At 40.3% G+C, this 14,077-nt stretch overlaps 1 protein-coding gene across 1 annotated transcript in view; it reads left to right on the top strand.

Moving 5' to 3' along the window:
• Nucleotides 1-13,774, top strand: part of CTSC (cathepsin C) — a 44,755-nt gene extending 30,981 nt beyond the window's left edge. The window contains exons 5-7 of the mRNA XM_004051947.5: nucleotides 6,747-6,862; nucleotides 11,098-11,229; nucleotides 12,858-13,774. Coding sequence (XP_004051995.4) covers nucleotides 6,747-6,862; nucleotides 11,098-11,229; nucleotides 12,858-13,360 — 751 coding nt within the window. The 3' untranslated portion in view covers nucleotides 13,361-13,774. The remainder of the gene's footprint in view (nucleotides 1-6,746; nucleotides 6,863-11,097; nucleotides 11,230-12,857) is intronic.
• Nucleotides 13,775-14,077: the final 303 nt, after the last annotated feature.

Below are 14,077 nucleotides of genomic sequence, written 5' to 3'. Positions count from 1 at the left end.
TTAATAATTACTCAACTAAAACACTGTGAAGTGTGAGAGTTCCCTTATCCCCCTCGCAGGCATATGACAGAGGTGTGGCTTCTCACACCCTTGGTTGCCCGTTGCCCTGCCACCCAAACCCCTAGGGGGAGCATGCAGAGGGGCAGGTGCAGAGGCCGTGGGGGCTGCTTTTGGGCTCTGGCCCCACAGCAGTGTCTAGGAGTGGATGTTGGAGACTCCCGAAGCCCAAGTGGGCATGTGTTACAGTGTGCTCTTTCAGCTTTGCTGTCTGCAGATGGCTTGTGTTAATCAGGTCATTAGACCCCATGCCTTATTGCAAGGACAGGGGGCCAATGTGACAGCCTAAGTTCTTGCTCAGTGTACCAGAAGAATTGGATCACACGTGGGCTGGAAGGATGAGCACAAGGTTTTATTGAGTGGTGGAGGTGGCTCTCCGCGAGACGACTCTCAGCCAGAGAAGGAGGATGGAGGGGAAAGGTGTTCTTCCCCTGGAGTCCACTTGTTCCTGTTCTCCTCTGGGTTCAGACACCTCTTCCCTCCTTTTCTGCTGTGCTGCCCCACCACTCTTCACAGCTCTGTGCCACTCTGTTCCTCTGCTCCTCTAGATGTTCAGCTCCTTGTGTCTGTGCCTGCTAAGATTTTGGGTTTATATGGGGGAAGGATGGGGGGCATGGCGGGCCAAAAGACACCTTTTTTGGTGTGAAAACAGAAATGCCTGTCTTCACTTAGGGCCTTGGGTCTTCAGGCTTGAGGGTGGGGCCTTTGCTGAGGGACCACCCTCTTCTGCCCAGTATTTCCCTGTCTCCTGTCCATATCAACATTACTAACTTTTTCATCTGCAGACTAATAATGCTAAGATGTGGCATTTTTCAACTGTGAGACTATGTGAAGGTTTTTCCTGTCCAACTGATGGCATCCTCCCATAATTCTACCCCTTTCTCAAAAGAATCTTTTGCAGTATTTCTCAAAGTTTATTCTAGGGAATTTCTTGTCTGTGAAATGCTCTAGTTAATCAAAATTGGAAAACGGAGCATATCTTATCCCCTTCTCAAATTCACTAAAGTGAAGTCCTAATGTTTCTTAATGTATCTGTATGAGACAGGAAGCTAAGATCTATTCAACAACAAAAATCCAAACAAGCATCAAGAGGAGGAGTGTTAGCACTTGAGCCTAGGGAGACTGTGGCTCCTGCCTGAAAGATGGGAGCCTCAGTCACAGCTGCTTTACCAAGTGTCATATGCCATGTTTCTGAGGACTCCTGCTAAAGCTCCCTTCTCCCTCCAGCCAACCACTTTTGTTTTAGACAAGGGCTGGGTTTATGAAGGACTGTTTTCATGACTAAAGCTTTATAGAAGGTTTAAGATAAGGAGATGGAATTGAGTGAAGTAGGAAATATGAAAGCAGATATTATAGTCTGGCTTCCTGATTTTTCACTAGCATTTTTGCATATAAATTAGTTCTGTTCTAAGAATCCAATGACGTAATAGAAACTCTCAAAGATTCTTAACTTGAGATATAGGGAGTCTTTGAAACTGCTAAAATTACAGACAGCATTTACTGTTTATGAGCATTTCTGAATCTAGAGCTTTCGCTAGATTTGTAAAGAATGTGGGCCAAAAGATTAAGAGCCAATCATGTATCCTGTACTCAAAATGTTTGTAATTCTCACCTTTTTATCCCCCAAACTCCTCTTGCTCTCTCTTCATTTTCACAGTGTTACTGGAAAGGGGTCCTGATCCAGACCCCAAGAGAGGACTCTTGGATCTTGTGCAGGAAAGAATTTAGGGCGAGTCCTCAATGCAAAGTGAAAGCAAGTTTATTAAGAAAGTAAAGGAATAAAAGAATGGCTACTCCATAGACAGAGCAGCCCTGAGGGCAGCTGGTTGTCCATTTTTATGGTTATTTCTTGATTATATGCTAAACAAGGGATGGATTATTCATGCCTCCCCTTTTTAGACCACAGAGGGTAACTTCCTGACATTGTCATGGCATTTTTTTTTTTTTTTTTTGACAGAGTCTCACTGTGTTGTCCAGGCTGGAGTGCGGTAAAGCAATCTTGGCTCACTGCAACCTCTGCCTCCTGGGTTTAAATGATTCTCCTGCCTCAGCCTCCCAAGTAGCTGGGATTATAGGCATGACCCACCATGCCCAGCCAATTTTTGTATTTTTTAGTTGAAACAGGGTTTTGCCATGTTGGCCAGGCTGGTCTTGAACTCCTGACTTCAGGTGATCTGCCCACCTCGGCCTCCCAAAGTGCTGCAATTACAGATGTGAGCCACCAAGCCTGGCCTGTCATGACATTCTTAAACTGTCATGGTGCTGGTAGGAGTGTAGCAGTGAGGAAGACCAGAGGTCACTCTCATCGCCATCTTGGTTTTGGTGGGTTTTAGCTGGCTTCTTTACTGCAGCCTGTCTGTTCTATCAGCAAGGTCTTTATGACCTGAATCTTGTGCTAACCTCCTATTTATTCTATGACTTAGAATGCCTTAACTGTCTGGGAATGCAGCCCAGTAGGTCTCAGCCTCATCTTACCCAGCTCCTATTCAAGATGGAGTTGCTCTGGGTCAAACACCTTTGACAACATCATTAAGCCTCAGTTCTCACACCGTTTTTGTTTTGTTTGTGTGTGCAATGATGGGCAAATCTCTGCCTTATAGGATGGTAGAAAAAAGGAACTTAATATTGAAATGACTGTTTTGTGCCAGATAATTGCTTTAAACTGTATCAGCATCTTATTTAGTCCTGTTAATGATATGGATGTTATCTTCATAACAGCTGCCATTTTATTAAGGACTTATCAGAGAAAAGCACTGTTCTAAGCACTTGTTACCCATTATTACATTGAATTTTCATAACAACCCTTTGAGGTAAGCATGATTATACCCACTTTAATAGAAGTGAACTGTAGTTTCGTAATGTTAGGTTCCTTGCCAAATGTTACACAGATAGTAAGTGATAAAATCATATGCCCTGAAATTACATTATGCTGCCAAACTTAAATTTCTTTTTTATCCTTTATATTAGTATATTCTTAGGTTTAAACAAGTCAACTAGTTAACACATACTAGATTTTGTCCACAGTTCCTGGCTCATAACTCCCATAGCCCTTGTCACTATCTTTTAACGTTGGGGCACATTAGGCCTCAGAAGTAGGCCTCAGAAAACAGAATCTCTCTCTCTCTCTCTGATCTTCTTCCGCCCTCCTCTCACCTGCCCAGGGCAGCACTCTAATCTTCTCCTGCCTTTCTGATCTTGGGTCATAAGACCTTCATTTCCAAAGATGTCCTGTGTCATACCCTAAAGGAAGGAACGCTGAACAGAGAGAGTCTCAGAAGAATCTGGACAGGCCTTGCTGTGTTTACATCATTCCCTTTATGTCCAGTCACATCTCTACATGGTTGTCAGTTGTGCCTATTTGATGAAGTCCCCATATAAGGCTCACAAGGACAGGGTGCAGAGAGCTTCCAGATAGCTGAACACGTGGAAGTTCCTGGAGGGTGGCGTGCTCAGGGAGGGCATGGAAGCTGTGTGCCCCTTCCCCCATACCTTGCCCTACTCATTTCTTCATCTGTTTCATTTGTAGTATCTTTTATAATAAACCACTAAACATTTGTTAGTATTTCTCTGAGTTCTGTGAGTCACTCTAGCAAATTAATTGAACCCAAGGAGGGTGTCATAGGATCCCCCACATTATAGCTGGTTGGTCAGAAGCACAGGTAAACAACCTAGGGCTTTCAATTGGCATTGGAAGTAGGGGGCAGTTTTGTGGGACGGAGCCCTCAGCTTGTGAGATCTTATGCCATCTCTAGGTACACAGTGTCAAAACTGGATTGGAGGACACCCAGCTAGTATTCACTGTGAAATTGGTTGCTTGCTTGATTTGTGGGGAAAAACCCACATGCATTTGATCACAGAAGACTTTTGTGTTGACAGTTGATAGTGTTCAGTGAGAGAATTAAAAAAAAATTGAGGCCGGGCGCGGTGGCTCATGCCTGTAATCCCAGCACTTTGGGAGGCCGAGGCGGGCGGATCACGAGGTCAGGAGATCGAGACCAAGGTGAAACCCCGTCTCTACTAAAAATACAAAAAAAAGTTAGCCGGGCGTAGTGGCGGGCGCCTGTAGTCCCAGCTACTCGGGAGGCTGAGGCAGGAGAATGGCGTGAACCCGGGAGGCGGAGCTTGCAGTGAGCCGAGATCGCGCCACTGCAGTCCAGCCTGGGTGACAGAGCGAGACTCCGTCTCAAAAAAAAAAAAAAAAAAAAAAAATTGAGTTTCTTCTTCAACATACTCTCTCAATGTGAAACCACAGAAACTATTTCCATTCAAAGATGGAAATAGTTTGTTTGCATCTTAGTTTTTATTTATACATCTTAGAAGAAATGTCCAAGCTTTGTTTTTTCTTTCACCCTTTATATAAAATTACTTATGAGGCACAGATTTTTATGATCCTTGATTATTTAGACTTTGTCCAAATTGTGTGTTTTATAGCATTACTGTAACTTGTTATAGTAATCTTTGTGTATATTATGTCTCTTAACATTGTCTTCCATATTGTTAATGACCATCTCATATTTATCTCTGTATCATGTATATCTTCAACCAATGTGACTGGCTTAGAAGAAAAAATTAGTGAACAATTAACTAGCGTTTCTCTAGTGTATACAATTGTCGAGGTTACAATTGCTATTTTTGAAGAAATCATTGTTTTTCTCTTTGTTTCATCTCAGTTCCATTTTGTCATGTATTCTTTTTTTTTTGTTTGTTTGTTTTTTGAGACGGAGTCTTGCTCTGTCACCCAGGCTGGAGTGCAGTGGTGCAATCTCGGCTCACTGCAAGCTCCACCTCCTGGGTTCACTCCATTCTCCTGCCTCAGCCTCCCTAGTAGCTGGGACTACAGGCACCCGCCACCACGCCCAGCTAATTTTTTTTTGTATTTTTAGTAGGGACGGGGTTTCACTGTGTTAGCCAGGATGGTCTCAATCTCCTGACCTCGTGATCCGCCCGCCTCGGCCTCCCAATGCTGGGATTACAGGTGTGAGCCACCGTGCCTGGCACCTTGTCATGTATTCTTAACCTGTGTTATCTCTAAGAGAAGCTGTGAGAGACGGGACCATTTGTGGATAGGTGCAGAGGGCATGAAGTAGCCCAGAAAGAATCTTAGCCATTGACTAAATTTTAGCCTAGTAAAAAACATCTGGTAACCACTGAAAAACTAGAACAGTGTGATATGACAATGCCCAGTTGAATAAGAAATTCAAATAGTTTATAGTAACAAAAAATAATTTTTACCACATTGTGACTGTAGTGCCCTAAAAAAAAATTTGAAGGAGCAGAGAGAGAGAGGAAGTGAGTTTTCACTGGGGGCTGGTGAGTGGAGGCTACTTTATGAGCAGTTTTAAAAATTAGAAGTTAGGGAAAAACTCTTAGGGGAGTTTTAAGTGGTGAGCAACAGGCACTTGAGGTTACAGGAGCAGCAGCATAAAGATATAGAACAGAGAGGCCATTTGGCAGTCTTGGGGAAACTCCAAGAAGTCGAATGTGTCTAAAGCTGTGGTTCTCTCTCTCTCTCTGTGTGTGTGTGTGTGCGTGTTTGTGTGTGTGTGCATGTGTATGTATGTGTGAAATCGCTAATACAGAGAAGCTGTTAGAACAATTTTCTCACTTCCCAAAAATGTCCGTTCATTCATGGGCCTAGGCAACTCTCCTTTGTGTGTCTTACAGCCCAACACTATCATATAAGGTGTGGTTCTATAATGAAACAGTTTTATCTGTTGTTTACGGAGCTAGTCAGCCTGTGTTATGCTTATGTTACTGGTTGAGGATGTCCAGGTTCTTGGCTTCTTGAACAAAGAATTGGACAAAACACACAAATGAGGCAAGGAAAGAATGAAGCAACAAAAGCAGAGATTTATTGAAAATGAAAGCACACTCCACAGGATGGGAGTGGGCCTAAGTAAATGACTCAAGGCCCTGGTTACAGAATTTTCTGGGGTTTCAATACCCTCTAGAGGTTTCCCATTGGTTACCTGGTGTATGCCGTATGTAAATGAAGAGGGTGGAGTTAAGTTACAAAGTCATTTACTCAGTATGGGCCCTGTGTTAATGGAGAGGGTGTTACTCCTGGGGGTTGCGGCCCATGTAAACGGAGAGGATGAAGTGAAGTGACAAAGCCGTTCACATTCCTGCCATTGCTGAAATGTTTCCACTTTATTTAGTTCTAGGAAGTCAGTGTGAATTGGCCTTATGTTCCCTGCCCCCAGAACCTGTTCTCCTGCCTCACATAGACCCTTTTTTCCCTTTGCCAACTTCACTTCTTTTACAGCCACCCCACTACCAATGTGTCTGTCTCCTAAGTCAAACATCAGTGATTCCTCTGTTTTCTCTAAACCTTTCTCATGTCTTCTACTTCTCATCTCTTTCTTGGTCAAAAATCTTTCAAAAATGAGTAAGAATGCAGCTATTCAGGCAAACTAAAAATAACATCACAGTGATATACAAAACCAGTGTCATTTCACAAGGGAAAATTATCAGTACTAGATCCTGAAAAAGAAACAGCAAATGAAAGCCATTTACACAACTCCATTGTGTAATGGACACATTGAATCACTCATAGAACAGGTGCTCTGGGTCTGAATCTAGATCCTATCTAGTCTGGTAGCTGAAATCATAGAATTATAATAGAGTTTAGGAAATCATCCTCAAAGGAAAGATTATATGTTGATATCAAATGTATATTTCCTTTCTAGGCCCAAACCTGCACCACTGACTGCTGAAATACAGCAAAAGATTTTGCATTTGCCAACATCCTGGGACTGGAGAAATGTTCATGGTATCAATTTTGTCAGTCCTGTTCGAAACCAAGGTAAAAAAATAAGCCTAAGTTTTTTATTAATTTGTTCTGAACTATTTATTGAACAGTTGCTCTGATGGATTTCGGGGATACCTAGATGGAATGGGCATGATCCCCTTATTACAGAAATAGAAAATAGGTGGCCTGTGAATTATTCTTTCCTTTTATATACATGACAAACTTTGGTAAAAAATTTTCTTTTCTACTGAGCTTAGCATTTCTTCAGTACTCTTCTCAATATATTTTCCAGGTAGCTAGTGAGAATCAGAGTGACATGTAAGACAAACTCATTTGTCCTCCTAGTAGGAAAAATTCTAGTAGAAGCAAAGAATTGTGTACCATTCTGCAAGTGGTTTGTTGGAATCTTTCTTTGATACCTGTTCCTCTATTCCCCCACCCCCATTAATTTAGTCATTAATTACTACGTGAACCCGTAAAATAAATCATTGAATTATTTTCATGGTAGATTTTTTGAGCTGTGTAAGGACCTTTCAATTCACTTTACGTTAGAATACGATACGTGATGGTAAGTATTAACCCAGCTTCCTGAGCGATGGCGTGAGGGCAGAGCCCAGGTTCATGAAAAGTATTCCTGTTATTGAATTTTACCAGTTATTTTCAGAAGTTTGATACAATGTGAGTTGATTTCGTAACATGTCCTCTAACTGCACTTGATAGCAAATTATCTTGTTATCCTGAGTTGTAGCCAACAATGACTTGGAGAATCTATGCAATACTCAGTTTTATTACTTCTAAGCTCATTTTGAAGATAATACTACCCATGGCTGATTTGTTACTATAAAATAGGTTTAGTATTTGCTGTCTGGAAACATTCTGATTAGTGTCTCCTGGGAGGATTATAAATTTATAGTACCCAAAGATAAACTGTTGTTTCCCTTTCCTAAACTTTTAGTGATAATCAGTCTCTGCCATGTCTCATTTTCATCACTTGCCCTTCAAGCTCCCATCTCACTGAATTCTTGCAGTGTTCTGAATGTTGAGAGCCCCAAGTAGGTCTTATAACAGCCAGTCAGCAACATTTCTGTTTTTCGTCAGACACCAAGGGTCTCGTCTCTTTGCTTTTCTACCAGTTATTCTGGGCTCTTCAGCTCTAAAGAAAGTATAGGTCCTGAAATCTTTCCCTACCTTCTCAATTTCCTGGGGAGGGCTTCTTTGGAAAGTGGGATTGGAAATAAGATAAATTTGAAGATAATTGAGAAATGAATGGAAAGTGAAATTGAAGGGTCCATGTTAAGAGACTGCAAGTTATGCTGTCACCAAATAGATTTTTTATGGCTATTTGAGAGGATTAATTCATAGTGCATATCATGTGTTTCCTTGATCATGGCACATGATAGCATTGGCATGATATAATTTGAGCTACTGATACTATAGTGTTGCTTCTGGCGTTGTTACCAGAACATCTAAAATATGTTAGGATTTTTTTAATGGCAGAGGAAATGAAGACTAATATGACATAGTCCTTGTCCTAGTGATTTACAGTTTAGCAAGACATACAAGCAAAACATTAAAGTAAAGCATGATAACTACTTTAATAAAGCATTTTTAAAATTCATTGGTAACATAAGAGAAGGTAGAATAGGTTAGCAAACCCTTCCCAAAAGATATGATTGACAAGTTATATGAGATAATAATTCAGGGAAAGGAAATTCGACTTTCTAAAGCCAAATTATTTGACATTGGTTTTCATATAGCTTGGTAAAAGCTGTTATTTTCTCCCATGTTCTTTATTCTTTGACTGTTATAAGTATGATTTGTACAGAGAAATGGCAGTTTCAAAACAGAGGGCTTTGATGGATTAATTGCTTTTGAATTGATCCCTCATCTACAGTATCTTGTCAGGTACTTGAGAAAATAATGTACTTAAAGTTTCCTCTTTTGACTTTCCTTTGGTATTCTATACTGTAAGTTGGGGAAAAAAGTATTTTCTCTTCCTGCTAATTGGGCTACTTGAAAATTCCCACCAACTTTGCCAATACCAGTGTTCTGTATAACCCAGAATTCAGAATTAGCTGCAATTAAGGGAATTCACAGCTTTTCTGTAGTCAGAGAGCAAATTGAAATTAAAGAAAAAAGAAATAGTGGGAGGACAAATGAGGTTTTTACCTTTACACTTGAAAACAGATTTAAGAACAAGCCTATACCTAGATTTATTAATACTTTGAGGTATGAGAGGGAAGAGAAGCTTAGAAATACGGCAGAATGGGCTTTCTTTGTTCTTCTCCCAGCTATGCTGTTTTTATTTATTATTGTATTTTTAAGAGAGAAGGGAAGTGTCTCTCCTGGGTCACATTAATTAGGAATACAGAGTGTTTTCATAATGCGTAAAGTCTAGTCCATTTAAGTCTTGTTTCAAAATGCTGTTTATATCATTTGAGCAGGAAGGCAGAGACCTTAAACTGCTCCACCCAATTCATTTTACACAAAAGATTAAAAAGAAAAAAACAATGTCAAAAGGTCAAGCGCCCAGTGTTGCACAACTGATAGGCAAAACAAGAGAGGAGGGGAAAAAAAAGAATCCTGACTCCCGACTCCTAGTTCAGTGTGTTCTTCACTGTTAGAAGGTGCTGCTGAACATAGTTATACCATATGAAAATCACACTATCTATTTGAGATTGTAGAAATTTGATTACTGCAGAGCTCTGGCTGGGCTAGATTCACTTCTTATTCTTTATTGCATTGCAGTATTCTTAAGAGATAAATGGCTCTTTTAGAATCAGATTGGCCTTGGCTGTTGAAATGAGGCATTAATTACCTTGGTAGCTGACACATTCTTACAGGTCAGGGGCTTGATGAAGGTTATCTTCTTCCCTTGTTCCTGTGATTGCTCTGTAAATAGAACACATTCAGAGCCCTTGAATGCACTTGCAGCCTGTGCCTCCCACAGTGATCGATGGTCAGATAATGGGAGTTTAATGACCAGTACTGAGAGAGATTATTTCCATGGCTGCTATGGGCCAAGAAAGTTGGGTGGTCAGAAAAGGGACCCTTTCCAGACTCTCCTGGGTTGTGTTATTTCTTTGACATTGGTTTCCTTTCATGAGGCTCCAAGGTGTATTTGTAAGTTGTCCAGTGTTGCACGGCTAATGAGGGGCAAAACAAGAAAGGAGGAAAAAAAAGTATCCTCACTCCTAGTTCAGTGTGTTCTTCACTGTTGGAAGGTACTGCTGAACATAGTTATGTGTTCAGTGTACAATGTACAATGTTCTTTGACATTCCATCATTTGAAGGATGGGTCCTATGGATAGTATCATCTGTATGGTTTTGAAAACAAAAGATATAGGCTAATTTTGCTCTGTCTAGTGACTACGAGACAGGGAGAGAAAATCTGAATATTTGTTAAAGTAGACACAGACCCATAAATTGAAAAGGACACTAATCCTGCCTTAGGAGACAGTAAGGCACTTGTCCCTGCTATCTATTAGCTGTGTGTCCTTGGACAGCTCATTGCTTCTTTCTGAGCCACCGTTACACGTTATCTATCAAGTGAGCAGGTTGTACACTAGATGAATTCACAGGACCTTCTTCCAAGTGCTTTTCTAATCTTCATAATTTAGATAATCTCTCAGTAGCAAAACAGTGTACAATATGGTCAATCTGAGATTTTTAGGGGGAGAATTTTAGAGAACATCAGAAATGGCAGTAGTTAAAAGGAAATAGGACTCACAGGCTGACTTCTCTCTATAACTTCACATGGTAGAAGGGATGAGAGTTCTCTCTGGAGCCTTTTGTATTAGGTCACTAATCCCAAAGGCCCCACCTCCTAAGACCATCACTTTCGGGATTGGGGTTTTAACATGATTTTGGAGGGACATAAATCTTCATCTCATTGCATTAGAGATATTTGAAAGCTCAGCTCACATGTATTCCTCCACAGTTTTCACCCAACCTGATGGCTTTGAACGTTGTAGACATAAATCCTTTCATCATTATCAAGAATATTGCCAAAAGCTTCTCAGAAATTATGAGGGGTTTTTTTAGTTTCTAAAATATTCTCAAAGAAAGTCCCATGTACTAATGTTTGCCTTTTGATGAAAAAGGATGAAATCTTAATGATTGCCTTAATAAGCTCAACAATGCTTGTTAGTTGAGTCTTCTTATTGTGCTGATTCTTATAAACAACATTCAGTATAAACATTAATGTATGTGATTCACTAAGGTTTTTGCATGATTCTCTGTGAGGCTTCAGATGTCTCTTGGATTATGTGTCTTTTTTTCATCGCCAGCATCCTGTGGCAGCTGCTACTCATTTGCTTCTATGGGTATGCTAGAAGCGAGAATCCGTATACTAACCAACAATTCTCAGACCCCAATCCTAAGCCCTCAGGAGGTTGTGTCTTGTAGCCAGTATGCTCAAGGTAAGTGTTGCATTTCAGACACCGTTTATGAGCTATTTACCTGTGTGCAGCTGGCTGTTGTTGGCAAAGGCAAAAGGATGATGCAGTAGAGAGAGCGCAGTGTCTATAGTCAGAAAATCTGAGTGCAAGTCTGGCCCTATCACTTATTAATGGATGATTTCTCATGGAATTTACTGTACCATCCAGCAAAATGTCAATAGTTACTATATATTGAGTGAGCTCTGCTTGTTACATATATTGCCTAACAATGCTCAAAACTCTGAGAAGTAGTAAGTATAATCCCTATTTATGGGCGGGGAACAGGAACTAAGAAATTTTTCTAATAATTTGAAGGTCTCACAGCTTTTAGCATTGGAGTTTCACTTCTAATCATCGTCTCCAAAACCTAACTTTTATTAAAACTATACTAACACTGGTTTCTCTCTGGGAGAATTTTAAAATTCTGTACTTAGTGCTGGGCGCAGTGGCTTATGCCTATAACCCTATCACTTTGGGAGGCTGAGATGGGTGAATCTCTTGAGTCCTAGAGTTTGAGACCAGCCTGGGCAACACGGCGAAACCCCATCTCTATTAAAAATACAAAAAATTAGCTGGGCGTGGTGGTGTGTGCTTGTAGTCCCAGCTATTCAGGAGGTGGAGGTGTAAGAATCACCTGAGCCCAGGAGGTCAAGGCTGCAGTGAGCCGATATCATGCCACTGCACTCCAGCCTGGGCAACCGGAGTGAGGCCCTGTTATGAAAAAAAAAAAAAAAATCTGTACTTAGGCTTTCAGATCAGGCTGTATGTGATGTATGTCGAAAACACAGCTATAATTGATTGAGGGAGAAACGTTACCATTTTAAAGTTTATGCTGTCAAGCCCAGATTTGGCCACTAGGAATTTCCCAGCTCACTAGTGAAACTGCTGATGAGTGATTATTTGCCAGTGAGCCTTTCATTCTTTCTAAAATATGTAATACTAGTTGTGACTTGTAGGCTATAGGGGCTATAATATATCAAGACAATCTTTATCCTCATGAAGCTTACAGTTAAGTAAGAGATAGAGATTAAATAATTATAACAACAGTGCGAAGAACAGTGAAGAAAAAGTACAGAGTTATAATATATATAATAGGGCCAGGACTGCATAAGGAAGGTAGGAAAGACATTTCAGCAAGAGGTTGTCAGGGAAAAGACTTGCTTGAGAAAGAGCCAAGGTGTGGGGTCTGGCTGCTTAGCAATGACCATAATACCTAACTTTTGCTATTTTTACATGAAGTAACTAATTTAACCCTATGAGGAAAGTACTATTACCATCTAGATTTTACAAGTAAGTAAGCAGAGATACAGAGAAGTTAAACTCTTCACACAGCTTTGGCTTTAAACCTATACAGGCTTCAGAGTCTCCCCACTTAACCACTTTGCCATAGCTACATCCATATTAGGTGCTAAGTAGATATCTGTTAAGTAGAAGGAGGGTGAAAGGATAGTTAGCTAGTTGGAAAATGGATGGATGAATGAAGTGATGCTTAAGCTAAGAACAACTTTCAGGGGTAACATGCAAAGAATAATGGAGCAAAGAAGAAAAAATAGAAAATGGGATAATCCTTTTTCTACTAAGGGGTAACCATGTGTGTTATTCATCTTCAGGCTGTGAAGGCGGCTTCCCATACCTTATTGCAGGAAAGTACGCCCAAGATTTTGGGCTGGTGGAAGAAGCTTGCTTCCCCTACACAGGCACTGATTCTCCATGCAAAATGAAGGAAGACTGCTTTCGTTATTACTCCTCTGAGTACCACTATGTGGGAGGTTTCTATGGAGGCTGCAATGAAGCCCTGATGAAGCTTGAGTTGGTCCATCATGGGCCCATGGCAGTTGCTTTTGAAGTATATGATGACTTCCTCCACTACAAAAAGGGGATCTACCACCACACTGGTCTAAGAGACCCTTTCAACCCCTTTGAGCTGACTAATCATGCTGTTCTGCTTGTGGGCTATGGCACTGACTCAGCCTCTGGGATGGATTACTGGATTGTTAAAAACAGCTGGGGCACCGGCTGGGGTGAGGATGGCTACTTCCGGATCCGCAGAGGAACTGATGAGTGTGCAATTGAGAGCATAGCAGTGGCAGCCACACCAATTCCTAAATTGTAGGGTATGCCTTCCGGTATTTCATAATGATCTGCATCAGTTGTAAAGGGGAATTGGTATATTCACAGACTGTAGACTTTCAGCAGCAATCTCAGAAGCTTACAAATAGATTTCCATGAAGATTTTTGTCTTTAGAATTAAAACTGCCCTTAATTTTAATATACCTTTCAATCGGCCACTGGCCATTTTTTTCTAAGTATTCAATTAAGTGGGAATTTTCTGGAAGATGGTCAGCTATGAAGTAATAGAGTTTGCTTAATCATTTGTAATTCAAACATGCTATATTTTTTAAAATCAATGTGAAAACATAGACTTATTTTTAAATTGTACAAATCACAAGAAAATAATGGCAATAATTATCAAAATTTTTAAAATAGATGCTCATATTTTTAAAATAAAGTTTTAAAAATAACTGCATTATAGAGTTTATGTTTACTTCAGGGAATTTTTATCACTGACTCAGTAAGATTCACTTATGTTACCTATGTAAGCATTTATTTAAGAAGGAAAAGCATTTGAAGATATTTCAATTAAAAACAAAACTATGAACCTTTATGACAGGGAGATATACTCAGATAATGCCTAGTGAATCCTAAAATTATCCTTGGATGTTTGATGAGTCTGAGACCTCAGAGAAAAGAAATAAGAGTTTGACAAAATCTGGATATTGGTGAATTTATTTTCTATGGTGTGTATCTTGTATTTGGGAGTATTGGTTAG

Source organism: Gorilla gorilla, chromosome 9 (assembly GCF_029281585.2).
Source record: "Gorilla gorilla gorilla isolate KB3781 chromosome 9, NHGRI_mGorGor1-v2.1_pri, whole genome shotgun sequence".
Classification (NCBI taxonomy): domain Eukaryota; kingdom Metazoa; phylum Chordata; class Mammalia; order Primates; family Hominidae; genus Gorilla; species Gorilla gorilla.
Note: the sequence above shows the minus strand (reverse complement) of the source record. Positions and strands in the feature narration are given on the sequence as shown.